Genomic DNA, 20,962 nt, shown 5'->3' on the forward strand with positions numbered 1-20,962 from the left:
GCATGTAAAATTGATTGTCAATCAGTGTTGCTTCCTAAGTGGACAGTTTGATTTCACAGAAGTTTGATTTACTTGAAGTTATATTGTGTTGTTTAAGTGTTCCCTTTATTTTTTTGAGCAGTGTATGTGAGACTCAATACACTTAGTACTGTCCCATTTGACAACAACACAAAAAACCTGTTCATTTTTATTTATGTATTTTTCACATTATCAAATGCAAAAATGACAATTTAAGTAAATGGATCATACTGAAAAAAATAAAGAACTTAATTTTTAATTATGTGGCACCAGGACGAAGAAGGAAATGCTTTCACTGATGCTGTCTTGGACTGAAAGCGTCACCAATGTGTGTGCGTGTTGCATGCGTCTTCGCAATTGTGGTGAAGTCTTCATCTAATAGGCTGACTCCCAAAGAAAAAGCGGGAGCTTTGTCAGAAGCCTAAAGATTAAGTTGTCATCACAGGTCTAGTTTTAGCGTGTGCTGGAACACACTTGTGTTTTTCCTGTTTGACTGCTGCAGCTTCCTCCACTGTCTGTCACAGCTAAAGCGCACGGGTTTGGCAGATTGAATGACAGGCTTATGACCAGTGGAAAAGTTTCTCTTAGGCACTTAACTGTGCTTATATGAGTATATCGGCAAGCTGAAGCTTGAAACAGGAATGAAGGTTGTTCAAGGTTAAACAAATACAAAACCCCCACATGAAGTTAAACTATAATTAGTACACAGATTATTTAAAATGTAGACATTTAAACTATTGTCAGGTTTCAAAGAACACTGACAGCTAAATTGCACAGGAAGGATAATTGCTCACATATTTGCACAAACACATGCACCATGCACTCACACACTTCTCAAACATCTTTGTGCCTTGTCCTGTTTCTGCATCATGCTGCTGGTCACTTCCAGACATCCTATCAGCACACGGTGGTTATTTCTCAGCGTTTCTTTCCCTCATATCTCCTCTCAGTGGGCTCCACATGAACTGCTGCTGAGTTTTAATATTCAGTCTCCCAGCGGCAAGCTTTTCAGTGATTACACAAGTCAGTGCCGGTCTCACATAGTCTCAATCTCCCTGTGAGTTAGAACAGAGAGGACAAGAGTGTGTGTGTGTGTGTGTGTGTGTGTGTGTGTGTGTGTGTGTGTGTGTGTGTGTGTGTGTGTGTGTGTGTGTGTGTGTGTGTGTGTGTGTGTGTGTGTGTGTTTGTGTGTGTGTGTGTGTGTGTGAGAGATATGTTTGGGTATGGGGAATTCCAGCTAACACTGCTTTTAAGGATGTTTTGGTTTAACTGTGTGTTGATGAAGTGCTTCTTAAACATGAAATTAATTATGTAAGGGGGACATTATGAGCTCAGAAGATTGTTGAAGTTCTGAAATTAGATTCGAGCTAAACCCCCAAACATTATTATTCTATTTATAAATTCTATACGAATGCACAGATTTTACAAAGCAAGATAAAATGTTACCCAGCGTGAGTAACCATTTGAATTTGGGAGTCACTGCCAAGGGGGGACACGCAAAGATATTCTGATTCTTTGTCTCTAACATGCAGTCCAAACAACTGCATTTCCCTCAACCTTTTATTTATTTATTATTTGATATTTATACATTTATTAGTGCATTAATGTGTTGTTGGTACAATCAAAAAAAATGAGAGAAAAGAAGAAAAAATTCTTAAGAATAGCCCCTTGAGTTTAAAACACAACTTGTAAAGTACACAACTTGATGTCATGGGCATGAACAAGGTTGGAAGTATGAAGCTGTTTTTCACACCTTTTATTTCAGCATCCACACATTTTTACTGGCGCTTCATTTCTAATATATTGATGGCTTGTAACCATTAGTTGCTCTTCATTAAAGTTTTTTTTGTTGAACGTGTTATCTATTGAAAAATCCCACCAGAAATAAATGCAGAGTTTAAATGCAGAATTAAAATACCACACAGTCTTTGTAGCATCCAAATCACTTCCAAAAACCAACTTTAAAGCTCATAAACAAGGTCAGAAGATTTTTGAAAACAGGACCATCCAAGAAGCAAGTAAATGCACAGCAGGCTTTCACAGAGTACTTGTGGGTTTTCACACAGACAATCTTTTGTTACTTTGGGTTTCTTTTTTAAATTTTGGTCATTATTTCTATCCGATGCCTTAGAAATGTTATGTTGTCAGCAAACACTCACATGCCAAAACCCACAGTTCCTCAAATGGTCAATGAGGCTGGCTCTGAAAGTGAGTCAGTCCTCACTGACCCTTTAGAGCTAGTTTCACTCTGAATTTTCACATAAGCCACCAGATGAAATAGTCTTAATGCCTAACGTTATGTATTATTAGAGGTATTAGAGACAATTTCTATAAGCCCTCATCAAGCCATTGGTGATCTTGATCAGGTGGTGCACAGCCAGCCACCAGCACTATGTGGTACAGAAATCCTAACAAAGAGCTCTGAATAGAAACAGTGCTTAATGACATCTGAGTCATTTCTAATACATTTAACGATTTTATGAGCGGTGCTTGACAGCCATAAGGGAACGTGCAGTATAGTGTGGAACGCAGGAAGTAAAGCATCTGTGTGTGTTCACTCGGTCTTTGTGTGTCCATGTGTTTCTCTCAGAATGGGCGCATAGCTGACCTTGTCTGTCTGGTCTCCGAGGTGAAATCATTGTGTCTTCTCTGGACTGCACCTGCTAAGCGAGTCTGTTTCATACACACAGTGTAACAAGATTAAAGATTTCATCACACTCAGTTATTTGAGTAGAAGGAGACACGATGTCTTTTGTTGGAGGAGGAAAATCTCATATCTGAGGTCACTCTTTTGTTTAGAGGCTCTTGGGGAGTTATCTGCGTGAAAGGAAATGAACTGGTGTTTGTCAGTCAACAAGCTCGAAGTAGCCAAATGCGACTGAAGTGCACATGCATGACCTAAGGAAAAAAAAACTGTGCATGAAACTGAAAAAGTTTCTAATATCAACACTTGACTCTGGATAGTTCAGACACCCAGCATTTGGCTGCAGTTCATCTAAAACGGGAGGATTCCTTGTAGGACAGAATAGATTTTGCTCAGCTGTGAACTGAAAAACTATTTGAAATCTAATGAGGAAAAGTAAAAGAGCTTAATATGCTTATTAAAATCCAGGGAACAATATGGGTTTTATGAAATATTGGAGACTTGAGACAGACTACACCCTATATGAAGCCTAATGTTTCCTGCTCTTGCTAACCGTAAAGTTCAAAACAGTCTGCTCGCAGCTTATAACACTGACCTATGATTCATACTTGTATTCCACTGAATTTTGCAGAATGTCACTGACTTGGTTTCCTTTTTCCTCCTCACCTTCACAAACAATCACTCACCAGGATCATGAAAAGCAGCCTTAACCACTTTTGGTAGGAAACAGTGAGAGGGCACACTCAGAGCCTGGCTGCCAAAACCGCAATGGGAGAGGAAAAAAAAAAAATCCTCCTTGAGTTAAAAACAAGCAAAGGTTATAATGGCCGCCCATCTCAAAAGCCACTGGAAAGTCCAAAGTACATAAAACAACCTGACAAGCGTTCATACGCTTCTCTTCCAGTTTATCTCCTGCTGTTGAAAGAAGTATGCCTAATAAATCTGCTACTAGATTTATTTTTTTTTTTTTAAAAAGGACTATGGTCTGAAATCCAAAAAGCACCTCCAAATCATAACAAGTCACTCATTATATTTTGATTTTAATTTATGCTGTTTAAGTGGTACAAAAATGGCAAGCTGTGGTTTTACAGAGAACTTTGTACCTGCAGATGCAGTAATAGTTACCTGTCACTTCACTTTGGGCATGTAGACATGATCAACACAACCTGAAGTGTTGATCATGTAATTTAAGTGTCTTTAAGCATATCATGGTTGTTTGTGCCAGACAGGCTGATCTGAGTATTTCAGAGGCTGCTGATCTGCTGGGATTTTCCCAAACAGCCATTTCTAAGGTTTGCAGAGAACAGTCTGAAAAAGAGAAGATATCCAGTGAGTGGCAGTTCTCTGGGTGAAAGCACCTTGTTGATGCCAGAGGCTACAGGAGAATGGCCAGACTGCTTCAAGTTGATAGGGAGGCAACAGTAACTCCAATAACCACTTGTCACAACCGAGGTGTGCAGATGAGCACATCTGAATGCACAACACTTTGAACCTTGAAGCTCACTGGGTGCCACTTCTGTCAGCTAGCACCTGGAAGCTGAAGCTACAGTTCACACAGACTCACCAAAATTGAACGAGAGAAGACTGGTCAAAATGTTGCCTGGTCTGATGAGTCTTGATTTAAGCTGCGACATTCAAATGTGAGGGTCAGATTTTGGCGTAAATAACACGAAAACATGGATCAACCCTGCCTCATATCAAAAGGTTCAGGCTGCTGCTGGTGGTGGTGGTGTAATGGTGTAGGGGATTTTTTTCTTGGCAAATTTTTGGCCTTTGTTTAACCCTTGTGAGCACCCACACTCACATTTGCATAAATGCCAGTAGACTTGCAGCCAAATAAGAGAGCTATCAATCTTTTTGCATATAAAACCAGAGGACTTACACTTGAATATCACACATGTCCCAGAGCTCTGTTTCCTTCCACTAATGGCTTTGACGATATAAAGTAAATAAGCGCACACAACACAAATATTATAATCCAGGAGTTTCATCAGTCTGATTAGTTGTTCTCAGCACTTCCTACGATGGAAAATACAACATCACAAATTTTTTCATGCAAGCCACTAACCCTGACAACAGCTCCACAAGTGCTATCGAGAAGAAATGTTTGACTTTATATACATCTCTGGGACACTTATAACTTTGACCACACTATTGGAAATAGTTTATTTTGATGTGCATGCTGTCTTTTTGCAAATTTTGTATGATATGCATTTTATTTTCATTTTTGCTACAGTTTATAAAAATGAGTGTATCTCAAAAATTAAGTTATGAACACACTCAAAACCTATTTTCTGTGGTTTGGACATTTCTGTATCTAGAAAAATAATGTTTCATTTCTTTGTGGTTCGTTGCACTTTTTAGCAATTTATTTAGTCATTATGGACTAGACATTCTGTGGTAGGTAATAAAGGCTTTGACCTTGTCCATCCCTTTATGACGACATGGCATACCCATCTGCTGATAGCTCTTTCCAACAGGATAACACGCCTTGCCACAAAGCCAAGATCATCTCAAACTGGTTTCCTCAGTGTGACGAGATCACGGTATTCAAATGGCCTCCACAGTCACCAAATCTCAATCTGATGGAGCACCATTTGCATGTGGTGGAACGGGAGATTTGCATAATGAATTAGCACCGAACAAATCTGCAGCAACTGTGTGAGGTTACCGTGCCAGTGTGGACCAAAAACACTGAGGAATGTTTCCAAAGACAAAATTGGGACCAACTCAGTGCAAGCACGGTGTGTCTCAAGTGTCCAGTGAGTGTTTAACGTCATTTGACTGATGATGTTGTGCAATGCTGGAGATGAAAAAAAAAGGCTAACTTTTTTCACCCTGTGCTCACAGCCTGCTTTCGGTAAGAATTTTATTTAAGTGTAAATATGTAAGAACATTTCCCAGAATTTCAAATTATTCTTGGCTTGAAGTTTACACTTCAAGCCAAGAGAAGAACTTAAGGGTTTTTTTTTAAATATTTTACTAGATGCATGTATAAGAGTATATTCTTCATGTTCTTTGCTGCAAAGCTTGAAATATAGCTGGTAATCCAACATAAGATTTGACAGTGAATACTGTAACTCTGCAAAATGCATCACTTCATGTTCTTGTTAATGGAAATTTTGGTTTCTGTTTGAGTGACTGGAAACAAAGAGTGAGAAGATAAACTTTCCATATGTGGCCTCAGTTGGCAGGGTGAGAAAGGAGGGACCTGTAAGAGAGACATATAAAATGCAGACTTTCTTGGAATCATTAACCTCCTTGTAAGTTTTTTTTTTTTTTTTCTCACATATCTGATGTGAGTTTAGGTTTGAGATTGAGAGACAATAACATGCAAAAAAAAAAAAAAAGGCCCAAATTGTACAAGGTTACATTTTTGTTAGAACTACAATTACCCAATTCTTTTTGGTGTATCCCACTTCCCAAGAAATTCTAATATATCATATTACCAGGACCCTGTGTGGAATCTTACAAACAATTGCAGCATAATGTATTTATTAAAATGAACAAATGCCATGTTACGAGGAATCAACATGTCTAAATTTGTCCACATGCATTTACTTCTCCTCCCTCCTCTTCTCTGCTCCCTTTCCCTCCAATTTCTCCCCCTTCCTGTTTTCTTTCCTACCGGGTCATGTTGAAACCTGCTTCACATCTGGCCTGACAAACACCAACAAAACAGGGCTCTTTGTTAAGGGTTCAATAACTCAATTGGTATCAATTTGAGGAGAGGAGGAGAAAAGCCCAGAGGCTTACAATTAAATTCTTTGAAACAGGGACTGAGGAAGAAGGGAAAGATAATGTGAGACAGGTTAAAAAAAAGGGGTGCTAGAAACATGCTTGGATGCGACTGATAGGTGATGCTGTAATTGAGAGCCTGGATGACAAGAAGAGAGATTTAACCAAAAAAAAAAAAAAAAAAACAGAAATGAAAGCAAAGAGGAAGGAGAGTGATAAAAACAAAGCAAGTAATTAAAGTTGACAAGGAGATGAGATGTGTTTCTGAAAATAGCCAAATACACTAAACACAACCTTTCCTATGTGAGTGGCTAGTTATGGGCTATTTTTGCCCAGGGTCAAAGGTCACCTGCTAAGAGGTGAAAGGTCAAGGGGAACAAGCCCTGCAGCAGTGAAGTATTTAGATAGGTGCTTTCTGCAGGAAAGCTGAGTGGTAGCAGTGGAGCCGAGGGCAACGGTTTGATACGAAATTAGGAATTAGACAAATAAACCAAATTAAATAAATCTTTCTACTGCATGTCAAATACTTCCTGACTGAGAGGGTTAAAGGGTGACTCAGTAAGCTCTAGCGTTGTTGATTAGCTGGAATTCACAGTAGCTACTATAATGTGAACCTGATTCACAGAAGAGGTGTGCCACAAATGATGTGCTTGACAGTCAGCTTCAGTGCCAATAATTAGTGCCAGTAAACCTACGCTATAAACTATGAAGTGCAGTCTTTGGATAGCAAGGCTGAAGGTTTTTTTGAGCACTGATGCTCTTAGCGCCATTTTAGCTCTTCTGAAGTGGGTGTCAAAACAAAATGACCAAATTTTCCCCTTCTTATATGTTAAAATCAGCCCAAAATGGTTTTCAATTGACAGACCTGATGTGTGTGAATAATAGATTTAATATACTATATGCTGAAGCAGTGCAGCGGTGTGGTGGTGTGCACTGTCACCTCACAGCAAGAAGGTCCTGGATTTGAATCCACTGGCTGGCGGATAAGGCTCGGTAGAAACTGCTTCTTCTCCCCATGTCTGTGTGGGTTCTCTTTGGGTACTCCGCCTCCTCCCATCCAAAGACATACATGTTCCGTTAATTGGTGATTATAAATTTTCCGTAGGTGTGAATAGTTGTCTGTTTCTGTGTTTTACCACTGTGACGGATTGGTGATGGATGGATGGATGGTGTGCCATCCATGTTTACAAGCCTTGTCAGCACTGTCTCTGCTCTCTGCACGCATGAATAGGCCAATACCTGAGGAAAGTACAATTCAGTATAAGATCTCTTCTCAAGCTTGTTGATTGCTTTTCTTCAAGACATAAACATCATATACTAAAAGAAAATGTTATACTTCTAAAAAATTTCTCTTGATAGTCACCCGTGTCTGAATAATAGAAAGGATTTTCCTTACAAACAACGATGCACAGCAAAACTGTGCTTATAGTCCCCATGCCTCTTTCACATTATATGCATGTTTGCAGCATATGGTTCACAGGCACTTAATCCTTGTTGCACTGTGTGCTATTAGTCTTGCTTATTATGCTTCTCTGTGAAGGCCTAAAAAGTTCAAGGCACTCGTAATCCCTCCTCTTTGCAGTCATGTCTTCTCCTATCACAGCACGACCCTGCCTGGCCCAGAGGGCCTATTGTTGAACCACAAAGTAGTTGCACTGGAGCCCAATAAACCTGAACTGCTGCACCAAGGTTCTGATGAGCACAAGTACTCCCCTGTCTACCTGAGAGCTACCTCTCCTAACTGCACTTTCTTTCCATGGTTTCATCTTTAATCTTCTACGGACCAAACAGCTTGTGTGGACTGATGCAGTAAATACAAAAACACAGACATTTCTGATTTCATTTCACAAGACAATAATTTAACTGCAGAAACATTCAGATTCCTTTCCCTTCTGTTATTATTTCTGCTTTCTTTGTCATCACTTCGCTGCATCTATTAGTTACAGCAGAGATGGCAAGACCTCCAGTTTGCATACTTTTAGAAAAATGTTTGTAGCCAGCAGATCCAGAGATCTGTGCCATCTCGGGTGGTCCTGTGATACGCTGTGTTAAAGACTTAAATTTTAACTTCTGCCTCAAAGAACATGGAAATCATTAGGAACCCTGGGTAAGAGGAGACCTTTGGGTTCTATGGGCAGATGAATGGCAATTAAAGCTAATTCAATTAAATGTTGTGTTGCATTTCAGAGAGGATAAGAGCTATTCACAGCTTTATCCACTTTGTTTTTCTCATGAGAAAAGGAACACGAGCTCTCAACCAAGACAGTGTGGGAAGCCATTTTGAAGACAACTACAAAGTGAACCAGTATTGCATCTCTTTAAGTGACTCATTTTCTCCAAGATCAGTGATGTAAACACTGTCAGTATGTTCCCCATCAAAAAGGTAAGTTTGGTTGGAAATAAGGACACAGAAAGGTTTGGTTTGTTTGTTGGGTTTTTTTTGTTTTTTTAAGGCAGCCCTTTTCTTTGGCACTTCAGTTACATCTCAGTTATTTTAGGTCATTTGAGTCCACAGTAGCCCAACAAACAGCTCCTCATCGAATCCAGTGCAGAAAGTAGGTTCCTCTGAGGAACCACAGGTAAACTCTTAAGTTACCATCATCCCAGTAATGTTATCTTCACTTCACTTGTCTCTCTCCACACACAAAGCAGTCTTCTACCAAAAAACGTGGTGAAATGTGATTTAAAAAAAGAACTCTGAAACCACACTGTTAACTCTGGTTTAAAACAGAACCGTTACAGAAATTATCGTCACTTTATTTATTTATTTTTTTTGTTTGTATTTACATTCGTTTTACAATAAAGGCTGGAACATTACGAGATGCCAACATTTTGGGGGGTTTTATCGTAGTAGTGTGATGAGGCATTCCTAGGTCCCCGATTAATGATGTGAAAAGACTTTTTTTTTAAAGTAAAACTATGGTGGCCCTGAGAGGTCAAAAACACTGCAACCTAAGAAAATACCAGCAAATAGAAAAAAACTGCAAAAGCACACAAGAGAAGTTTCTGTTTTTTTTTTAAATAGTAGAAAAAAACAATGCAACACAGCTATGGAAGTGGCTAACAGCAAACATGTCCAACTGCTTATATTACATCTTTGCTCTGTGTGCCCAGACCACTTACTCATGCTAATGCTCCTATTTTCCGGATTAATACTGTTGGATAAAATGGACTTAGCTGCCTTCCTGCTCCTCTGCAGAAACTCTGATTGCTGGACCACCCTTTAAACGCCATCACCTGTTAACCGCCATTATAAGCCCGATGGAGGGAAAAACTAAACAGCAACTAAAAACTAAAAACATCTGATAAGTAACAAAGTGCAAAAGTGTGATGTCATGTGACATCAACAAAGTTGAACAGAAAAGGACTAAAAACAAATTAGCTTTAAAATTTCAGAGCTTTCATTTTAAAGCCAACCTATTTTGCTGTGACTCCTTTTACCTGTGGATTGGTGAAGCAGAAGAATGTCTTTGGAGTCATAGTGCTGTCTAGCTCATGTTTTGTTTCACATATTCAAATTCGTGAGCTAATTTAAGTCCAAATTCCCAGTCTTAAACTCTCATTGCAAGTTTAAGGGCATCACAGATTAGTTCCAGCATTTTTTGCCAGTTAGATGCCACAACATTAGTGCAGCTGCCTTAGATACAGAAGGGCAATTTAACAATAACAATATGAGTAATAATAGATGATTCTGGTTTTTTTGGTTGCAATTCATGAACCCAGTCCATAATAAACCGATCACACGGTGGAGTTGGTAAGGCAGGTAAGGGAACTGATACAAAACTCCAGTATGGATGATCAGAGCTCTCTGGGACTGGATACAAGCCCCAGGACATAAAACTTAAGTTGAGAATTTTCCTTCAAGGATTAGAAATGCATTCCAGAAACCGAACACAGATTGCTGATAAGAATTCTTGCCAAAAAGTTCAGTGCATTCATAAATGATTTTAAACTCTATGAAGAACACGGATCTGCTTGAACTGAGATAAATAAGCTTCTCTGAGCCAGAATTTTCTTTGTCCAAAAGATGTAAACCAGCGTGCCAACAGCCACAGGAAACATCTCTCCATCTCTTACTTTACTTACTTATATATTTAGTTACTTATATATTACACAGGTATGTGAGCAATGACAGGAAGATATACTGCAGCACAAATGAGCTGCATGTGGTATTCATGTTTGGAAGCTACGTGCAGTATCTACACATAATGCACACAGAAACAGTGAGTTAAGAGGCTTGTGAGGTCTGTTCAAACCATTATCAGGTCCAAAAATCTGTCTGCAGTTGGATTTCACTTCATTCACTCTTTCCTCCGCTCTCTTTTCACCGCTCACTCCATCTATCCACCCCCAGCAAGTCACGACTGTTTTCATTACAACCAGATTGTTCAAATAAATCAAGCCTCTCCCCCATTCCCCGCCTTCAGCTTTCTCTCTAAACATGAAGCACATTTAGGGGCTAAAGAGGGTGACGGACTGTGAAGTTGGGGTTTGTTTTAATCTAAGGAGTTTTCACAGCTCTAGTTTAGATTGTGTGTCAACTGGTTTTACTATTTCAATCTAGTCAAAAACATAGAAACCAGGGGAATAAAAGACATTTTTAATATGTCAGACTAGGTGTCTTATTAAATGTTTATCTTGGGTTGTGACCAGGGGTGAAAGTAAGCCGGTGTTACACCAAATTCTGCGACCCATCATATTCTGCGACCACAGGGGGCGATAGCGTACATCCCTCTGCATGTACGTGCTGAATACGAGCGAGAAGGACACTATTTACGTAAACTGCGTAAGCACCAAAACAGGAGATTGTAAACCTTACGGAATATTATTTCGTTCGCATTGACGAAGGAAATGCGTTTTTTTTATTTGACATTGAACACAGCTGGACGGACCGTTGCATTGAATGCTTTTATTCTATCGTTTGTAATACATAAACCCACTACTACCCATCCTTCAATAAATTGGTAAACGATAAATAAATGTTTCCAAACACTTTTTTGGGAAGGGGTTCAAACGATTTATAAGATTTTCTGCCACCCAGCTCAGCTCTCATTCAGCACGTACATGCAGAGGGATGTACGCTATCGCCCCCTGTGGTCGCAGAATATGATGGGTCGCAGAATTTGGTGTAACACCGGTACAGTCCGGTACTGCGTACCACTAAAAGATTCTGCGCCGGTACGCAGTACCGGCAAAAGTTGGAGCGGCTGTCTGCTGTAAAGCCGTCATTCAGAACCGGTCACGGCTGTACTTTGGGTCAGAATTAATCCGCTAGCAATAAGCAGTCTAAAACACGACGTAATCAGTGCTTTTTTTTCTCATTTCAAGTTGTTTCTGAACTGTTCGTGCTATGCTGGCGCCTCAAATCTCTAGCTTCTCTCCCCTCAGAGATTGATGAGAGCCACATAAAACGCACTGCATCCGTTCCGCTTACGGGACGATGCAGTGCGTTTTATATGGCAGGCTAGACCCTCCTATTTTGATTGACACCTCGTTTGGCCAATCATGTAATTGGCTGCACCAAACTCAATCGAAAAGCTAGGTGACACCCCCTGGTTAGTATTGGCTCTGGAAAACCCATTTCTTAATATGATTGGCCGAGTGAGTTATCAATCAAAATGGGAGGGGCTAGCCTTTCATATAAAATGCACTACATCCTGGAAGACACGACAGGACGACATGGTTTTTCCAGAGCCTATAATAACCAGAGGGCGTAGTTTTTCAGGTGATTTTGGTTCGGCCAGTTAACAAGTTAAAACGTTCACCGCTACGTTTAATGTCGGTCTGCTTGTTACAAACTATCTCAATTAAAAGCAAATAGAGATTAACTAATTGTGTTTCATGTTATTCTGCTCAATTTCAACAATACAGCATAGCTCAAAAACACTGCTTATGACCATATATATATATATATATATATATATATATATATATATATATTAGGGGTGGGACTTTAACGCGTTAATTTCGATTAATTAATTACGGGGAAATTAACGAATTAAAAATTTTAACGCATTTTAATCGCACTTTGCACCGTGGAACGTTTCTCAGTGCACGACTTCCAGGCATACAGATTATATCGATTATCACGACGTCAAAAATTCAGCGGCCGCATCGTTCGAAGGACCCGGCCCACGTTCTTCCCAGCCCACAAAGACTGTAAAGGCCAGAAGTGAGCGGCTAGCCTTCATATCAGCGTCGCCTGCCCTCACCTCTGCGTAGCTCATGTCGCCGACATTAATGTTGAATAAAACTATCCAGTTATGATGCTTAACTTTAATTTCAGGTGTTTGCTTATCACAGGTGCACTTCCACCCTTTGTTTGTCTGTGTAGTAGACTGGTGGGAAAATAAGCAAAATTTTGAAGTTTAAGCTTATTGTATATTGATTCATTCATCAACCAAACTTAAATTAATATTTATCATATTAAATAAATGTGATTAATTTCGATTAATTAATTACAAAGCTCCTAATTAATTAATTTTTTTAATTGAGTCCCACTCCTAATATATATATATATATATCTGTGTGTGTGTGTGTGTGTGCTTGGTGTAGTACCAGCAAGAATTTAAAACTACTTTCACCCCTGGTTGTGACACAAGATTTTATCTATTAATTTATTTATGTTGGTTGCCCCTGCTTTTGCTTTCTATCCGATATGTAGCTGGCCGGCCTTTCATTAATTGCTATTTGCTGTTTTCAGGTTGATGTGACTATTAAAAGAAGCAAAATACAATAGACAGAGAAAATAGAGAGAAACTGGATAAACTTACTTGCTGCTGCTTAGCTTCCTCCGACCTCCTTTAAAATTAACTTTCTTTCTAAATTCATCTGAGCACACATCAAGATTATTGTGTCACCTGCTGAGAGGCAAGGAGACAGTTAGGGATCACTTTTCCACCGTCCATCTGTCTGTTCAGTATCTCAGTAATCATGCAATATATTGACTTCAAATATGTCAAAAATATCTTCTTTGCAACGTTCTTGTCGACAGATTCAGACAGTAAAAAACTGGATGTTGCAATGTTGCGCTATTTTCTAGTATTCTTCCTCTAAATTTAAAATCTGCACCCACAGCACTGGAACAAGGTCATTAGAATCTTTCAGGCCCCATTCACATATTTACATTATATTGTCAACTGACACTTTGTAGCTAGTAGACATTTCTAGCCACAGTTGCATAACTACAGAGCCATTCACAGACATTGCTGGTGGGGGGCACTCAAGACAAAAAGAAGGGGGTACATAAATATTTATTTAAAAAAAAAAACACACATTTTACTTGCTTGCATACTTGAAAATCTCCCTCATCCTTGTCCTTCCTCCTACAGTAGATGGCCTGATCCAGGACAGAGGAGAGCTGCTGCACCATGGTGTCTGCTGTAGTTCCCTTTGTTTCTGCTTTCTCAACATGTTCTTTCTTGGCATTGTGTTGCAATTGGCAAATGCAAAATCAATTGTATTGTATATGATACTTTAGATTGAATCTATATTAAAATGTTTTGTAATATTTAGGGTAAGAAATGATATTGATAAAGTGATTGAAAGTTGGAGATTACTTTAAATACACACGTAGGTTTTGGATTTGCATCTTTGCAGTTGCACTCTCAGTGTGTGGCAATATTATAGTCAGGTGGACTTGTCAATCTTCCCCATTTACCTACAAGATTGCCACACACACACACATATTACTGCTGATCAGACATTCCCAAACTCACTTTGCACAGCTTTTTTTGGTCTTCCCTATCATCTTGATCATTTTATTACATTAATTGACTAACTTCTAAAAAAGCACAGCAACAGAACTCCATAGAAGGCTTCACCTATCAAACATGGTTTTAGCAAACACACTAAAATCCAAACAAAAATGTTTACCCTCCCAGTAATTTTCTGTGGAATTCAGAATGATGATCTACAGAAGCCTGCTTTCCAAGAAGCCACAGTGGCTTCTGTCAGTTCTCCAGCTCTTTCAAAGAAATCCCCTCAATTTTAATGTCTTCCATGTTTTAGATTCCAAAAGGCTGTAATCTGTTCCATGAATATATAATTAGGTACTTACTTTTTTGTATAGACTTCCTGCCTTTATGTTTAGTTAGTCAACCCTTCACTGACCTCAGTGAAGGTGCATTTAGTTTGGATCTCTTTAGTTTGAATCCTGTATTTAATTCTCTTTTCGACTGTATCCAAATAGCACAGTTTGCAATTTTGTAACTTGGGTCACAAGGATTGGATAAACTGAGTAGGAAAGATGCAGTCATTGATATAAGTCAAAACAGCATAATAGGTGTAATAATATCATTCAGACATTTTGTTCAAAGACCCTGGTATTTTTACATGCTGGCTCACTGTCAAGGCTCGATGAGACATCTGAAAGGTAACTAATATAGTTACATTTCCTTTCAAGGGCACTCTGTCTGTTATTAATGTCCATGACATGCTGGGCAGCAGGTCCAGTATTTTTAGATAAGAACAGTCATACCTCAGGAGTGAAGTCACTATGGTGTGTTTGCTTGGATACACTCTAATCAGTAAGAGAACAGTGAAGCATGCTTTTCATTTTTATACCAGACCTAATAATCTAAACATCCACTTGGTTATCAATAAAATAATTACCTCTGCAGCTTGGCCTTCCTGTGTGGAGTTTGCATGCTCTCCTTGTGCTTACATGGTTCTCCTTCATGGGCTCCAGCTTTTTCCCTGCTGAGTTCATTCTAAACTGGTTATGAATGCCAGGTAGATAAAGTCAGGCTACAGAATAAAACAGAGTATGAATGTATGGTTAAATGTTGCTTGTAGTCTAAAGTGCTTTGAGAGGTCAGTAAGTAGGGTTATAAAAGCACTAAATAAATGTCCATTCTAGTCCTTAGATTGGATTAGTTAGTTTGGTGTATGTAAAGGTGCAATCTACAGGACTGAAAAATTAAGCCAACTCAGAAGTACCAAAAAAATAAATGAATAAATAGCCATTTTGGCTTTATAAGGCAGCCATGTTAGAAGTTAAAATGCACAACTTTGCAGCTTTTGGTCACTATCACTAATTTTCCTCTCTGTGGGAAGTGAACAGGGGTGATTTTTTTTTAACTTAAATTTTATTAAAGCTTAAAGTTATCAATACTACTGCAAAGCTGATCTGAGTGGTAGAGAGATGCTGACAAGACCTCCAGCCATCTGCTAGCCCTCAGTTTAGCTAATTAGAATCAACTACACTTCTTTGCTATGTTTGTGTATTTGTACTTTTTGAAGCATTTTAATGCAATTGTCTGACAAAGACTATGACTTATTGCTCAGTTAACTGTACTAACAAACTGTGTTCTAGTTTAGGTGAGCAACATTCTAGTATTTTATTTGTATGCTACCGCTAAATAGCCTGCATGAGACACCCTTATAGACTGCAGCTTGCTAACAAAGCCTGCTAATGTTAGCCGATTAACGTCACTTTATGTCTGATTTGAAACTTGTGTGTTAGTGTGTAAAATTTTCCACTGGCATCTGTTCTTAGCTATTAGGGGAAAATATTTCAAATGGCCTCCATCTACAAACCAACACGACGTCACAAAGTAATCATGTTGTGGTTTAGGTTAGTTTAAGTGTGCGCATGTGTATGCATGTGTGCAATGAGGTAATTAGGAGATACAGGCTGAGTGTAATCAGTCTCTGTTGTTAATAGAAATCCTTTTCTGGTTGTTATGTATCTATGACAACATTTGTGTACATTCAAAACTAATATACAGTCTCAAAATGGGCCCAAATTCCTCTAAACCACACAGGAGGGATAAACTGCTAAAGCCCTTACAACTGAGAATATTACTGTACTGTGAAAAAAATTACATAAAAGTATCTTGAGGCTTCAGCCAACATCTCAAACACAAAACCACACTTGTGTTATCATCAGGGCATTTTAATACTGTTCTTTTCCTCAGCATTGCTTTTATGGCAAAAATGTACACAGAAATGCTACTGACAGACACAATGAAAAACATACAACAGTAACAAAAATACAAGTTTCCCTAAATTAAACAGGGAAAGTAGTGTAACAAGCATGTTGAAAATATTTCAATCCTTTCCTTCCCCCGCAAACTGTCCAAAGTAACACAGTGAGCGTTTCAGTTGATATGTTGGAATAAAAGATATAAATGAACATCTTGGTTTATTCTGAAAAACTGACAAAAAAAACCAGTGGAACCAGAAAATGGAAGCTTGATTTTGGGAGTATTGTATGGGAACTTGACAATATATGGAGTTAGAAACAAATAAAGCGATACACACACACACACACACACACACACACACACACACTGCTTCATTTTTAGTTTGTAATTTAATATAATGCCATATGTTGTGAGACAAAATAAAGGCTCTATTGTTCTTGAAATCCACATCAGCATGTAATATGACACAAAAAGATATCAGTAAGGCTCTGCAGTAATGTTGCTCTGTGTAAACCTATTATACTCAGTGATATAATATAAATCCTTTTCATGTTTTTTTTTCAGAAAAAATTTTTATATATATATATATATATATATATATATATATATATAATATACACACACACACAAAGGCAAAAATAAAACATTTAAACCCTAGCCCCAAACAGAAAATAAAAAATAAAGACAGAAAATAGATTATATTGCTTTTAGCCTTTACATTTCACAGTCTGGTTGGCAGTAAACAAGCAAAACAGTCTGCAAGTACACAAGCCAATAATCGTTGCTGACCAAAAACACATGATGATGATGATTAAAGTGAAGGGGCAGACAAGTAAGAGGGTACAAGTGAACAAAAAGCTAAAGGGGCCACTGTCTAGACGATATCTCTGAGACGATACAGTCAGCAGCCCCAAGAGAAAACTAGTGCTTTAAACTCCAAATCTCTAAACTTCTTTTCTTGGCACATGTGTGCTGCTTTATAGGAGTGCGCTCTGAGGCAAAAGGCCTTTAAACAGTTTTGGAATCTTTGTTGTTCAAAAACAGTCTGAGGCTTGTTTAAACTGTGTCTTTATGGAGTGTCGGCAAACCTGGCAGAGAAACTAAAGTATCTGACATTGACTTTGAGTTCCTCAGACATATGTTGGTAAAAAAAAAATGTAAAAAGTAATCTGTACTTAATGTAAGGATGGTTGAGTTTTTGAGAGTTTTAACTACTGCTGGCTGCTTTTGGATTTGGTCTTCAGTGAACTTAAGCCATTATTTACTTCTCCATTCAGCTTGGGACAGTTTTAGCTACAAGTAACCTTAAAATGATCAAAATCAAGGATTTATGCATGTTTTTTTAAGGCAAAGACAATCACTGTTTAAACACATATTAGCAATAGTGAATTAAAAAAAATGCTAAAAATACAAAAACACAGAACAAAAATGGAATATCATAATATCAACTAAACCTAACAATCTGCCAGTGATGGCACAGAACAATGCAGGCAAAGTTCATTCCCCTTTACTTTTCACAGCAAATATATTTCCCACAATAGCCAAATGCTGTGAGATGTGGCAGAATTATAGTTGTTGAGTCAGAACAATCCAGATGTGTGCAGGAAACTTGCAAGTTTTGTTTCAAAAACAAATTACAGAGTTCATACAGCTCCTATGGTCTTCAGCTTATTGCAAATTTTTTATTAGTTTCGTTTCCTTTTGAGCATTAACCTTGTGACAGTCTGCAAGTGGAACATTGGAAAGGAAAATCTGAATTTTTTTTTTTGTTCAGTGCAAGATTTTTTTTAGAATCCCCATGGTGCAGAGCTGGGGTTGGTTGAAACTCCAGTTTGTATTGGGACGTGTGGTCCGAGTGTTTTCATGTAGACCAATGACATGTGATCCAGTTCTGTAGCCCAAAAGCTCAGCCCCATACCATATCTCCTAAATCCAGCAACAGGATTACGACTCAGTCACATTGTTTCTTTTTTATAAACAAAGACATTTAAAAAAGAACTGTCAGGTACAGTTGTGTCAATGCAAAAGGCACTTCCGTTTTCAGTTCACTACTAAGACCTTTCTAGTCAATTGCACTTAATTTAATCACCACCATCCAACCCTGCTTGATGACTTTAAAACTTCCAATTTGTTTGTCCCACAGTGATTTAGCAAACTTCCAATATAATGTCATCTTAATTTCATTATTCAGCGTCTCCAAAAGAAATCCTCCATTTCGTTGTGTAAGTGCCACTTTTCAATTTTGGGATATTTGGAATGAAAATTTGATTTTAATCACTAAGTGAGCCATAGCAAGATCAGGAACTTTAGATGGACAGTCTTTCCAAAATCTTCCCAAGAGTTAAAAATAAGATGGTTTCAACAATGTTACATTGTTATTTGAAGGGCAGTGTCCTTGCACTAAGGGTGCTTCATAGTCCAACCCCCCATTTTGTTGCAAATATGGAGACGGCTGTGGAGTGAAACAATGATCGATCTCCGGCTGTTTGAGGGGTATTGTACCATTTCCCCCATTCTCCAGACAAGCCTTTATCCCCTCAAGTTCCATGGGATCAGGATCAGCAGGGCCCAGCTCCAGCTCCAATCCAGCATTGGCATGCCTCCTCTTCCGCAGACAGATGATCGTCCCAGCCACCACAGCCAATCCCAGCACCAGTGCCAGAGAAGCTAAAGCAGGGATGAGAGTATTTGTCATAGATGACTTTGTCTCCACCCATGGCTCCAAGGATGTCACTGGAACCCCATCAGTGCGAGCCTCTGTACATGACCCAATTTCAGCAGAACTGTTGGCCTTAGAGCTGATTCTCTCTCCCAAAGGACTAGCACAGACTGAATAGGTACAGTTCGGTCTCAAACCACGTAAAGTGTATTCAGGGTAGGATGCTGGAACATTCAATATAATGGGGCGGCGGTCAGGCCCTGAGAGGTTACGGTAGGTCAACCTGATTCCACGAATATGTGGCTGTGTCTCAATAAAGCGGTGCAGATCAAGAAGGATTGATGTGGAGGTCACCTGACGTGAGCTGATAGCATCAAGTTTGTCAGGCATCTCGGGGGTAACTACAGAAACTTCAGTTGCTGAATGTTCTGGTGGTTCAGGAACCTCATTGAGATTTTCACAGTAGAGACCATATGTGCCCAGTAGACACAAACAACCAAGTTCTCCCACTGGGTCAAAATTACAAGTACCACCATTAAGGCAGATGTTTGGTGGGCAAAAGTGCTCGTTTTCCCCACTGGTGGAGCTCGGGAAGACTGGAGATTCTGTTTTTGGGGAGATAGTTTCTTCACTAGGTAGTAGTGGAGGAGGAATAGCATTGGTATGGGTCGCTGGAGATGTGTATGGCATCTGTGAAACTGGAGTACTTCCAATGGGAGAGCCCATCTGCACTGTTGTGGTTGATGGACATCCAAAATCTTTGTGCTCCAGCTCCGAAAGCATCTTCCCAGCATTAACTAGAGGAAAGTGGCATCTGGTCTCCTCATGTCGCCCAAGAGTCACTTTCCGCTCTTTTAGCCAGACAGGGAACCAGGCTAACGGGCACAAGCAGTTGAATGGATTCTCAGCTGCTGTCAGGGTTTTCAACTTGGGAAATATATGAAAAAAACTGGGGGGGAATCCCTGGAGATTAAGACTACTGAGATCCAGTTCTTGTAGCCCAGACAGTTTCTGGAAGTCCTCCACCCTCAGCTCACCCAGTGGGTTGCCAGCTAGGCTCAACTTGGTCAGCCCTTTTAGGAAGTCCTGGTTTAGGGCCCAGGGCACCTCATCTAACTGGTTTGATGAAATATCTAGCTCATGAAGATTCTTCAGGGAAGCTATGAGATCCTCATCCACAGTAGTAAGCTTTAGAGAGGCCACTTTAAGTGTCTCCAGGTGGGGAGTCTGGAGGTCTGAAGGATTTAAGGTTGGGATGTTGTTGCTGCTGAGGTCTAAAAGGAGAAGACTGGGGAACTGCAGAGATGGCAGAGAGGTTAGCTGGTTCCCTTGCAACTTTAATTCTAGCAACTTCTCTAAACCTTCAAAAGCTTCCAAATGAATGCTCTGAATACGATTTGCATGGAGATACAGCCTCTCCAGTTGTACCATCCCAGAAAAACTGCCTTTGGATATGTGGGTAATGTGGTTAGAGGACAAGTCTAAGTTCTTCAGATCTGACAGCATCTCAAATACACCATCCGGAATCTCTGTAAGCTCATTCTGGCTCAGATCTAACATCTGCAACTCCACCAGACCTCTGAAGTCTTCTTGGGACAAAGTCTTGATGCCATTCTTGAAGATGTAGAGATTTTTTGTGGTGGTTGGGACATGGGGCACAATGAGTGCTGGAAGATGAATGCAGAATATCGACCCCTGGATTGGGCAGTTACAGTCTGTTGGGCAGTCAGAGGATAACACCAGTCCAGAAGACAGGACGGCGAGTAGGAAGTATTGTAACATGGCGATGAAAGGCTTGCAACTCTGAAAGACATAAGAGGGATATAAAAATGGTTTTGTCAATCATTATTTGCTTGCTGGGCTGGACATGTTTAAAAGACAATTTGAAACATAAAAAACAATCAATTGTAAACAGCTCTACCATTAATTTAAATCACTACTGCATAAAATGAATGAACATTATGCAAGAAGTCA

At 39.3% G+C, this 20,962-nt stretch overlaps 1 protein-coding gene across 1 annotated transcript in view; it reads right to left on the bottom strand.

Moving 5' to 3' along the window:
* Window positions 1-16,952: 16,952 nt before the first annotated feature.
* LOC115778729 (vasorin-like) overlaps window positions 16,953-20,962 on the bottom strand; it is a 32,421-nt gene continuing 28,411 nt past the window's right edge. Inside the window, exon 2 of the mRNA XM_030727046.1 lies at window positions 16,953-20,791. Within this exon, the coding sequence (XP_030582906.1) occupies window positions 18,671-20,770 (2,100 nt within the window). The 5' untranslated portion in view covers window positions 20,771-20,791 and the 3' untranslated portion in view covers window positions 16,953-18,670. The remainder of the gene's footprint in view (window positions 20,792-20,962) is intronic.

This window comes from Archocentrus centrarchus, chromosome 1 (assembly GCF_007364275.1).
Source record: "Archocentrus centrarchus isolate MPI-CPG fArcCen1 chromosome 1, fArcCen1, whole genome shotgun sequence".
NCBI lineage: Eukaryota > Metazoa > Chordata > Actinopteri > Cichliformes > Cichlidae > Archocentrus > Archocentrus centrarchus.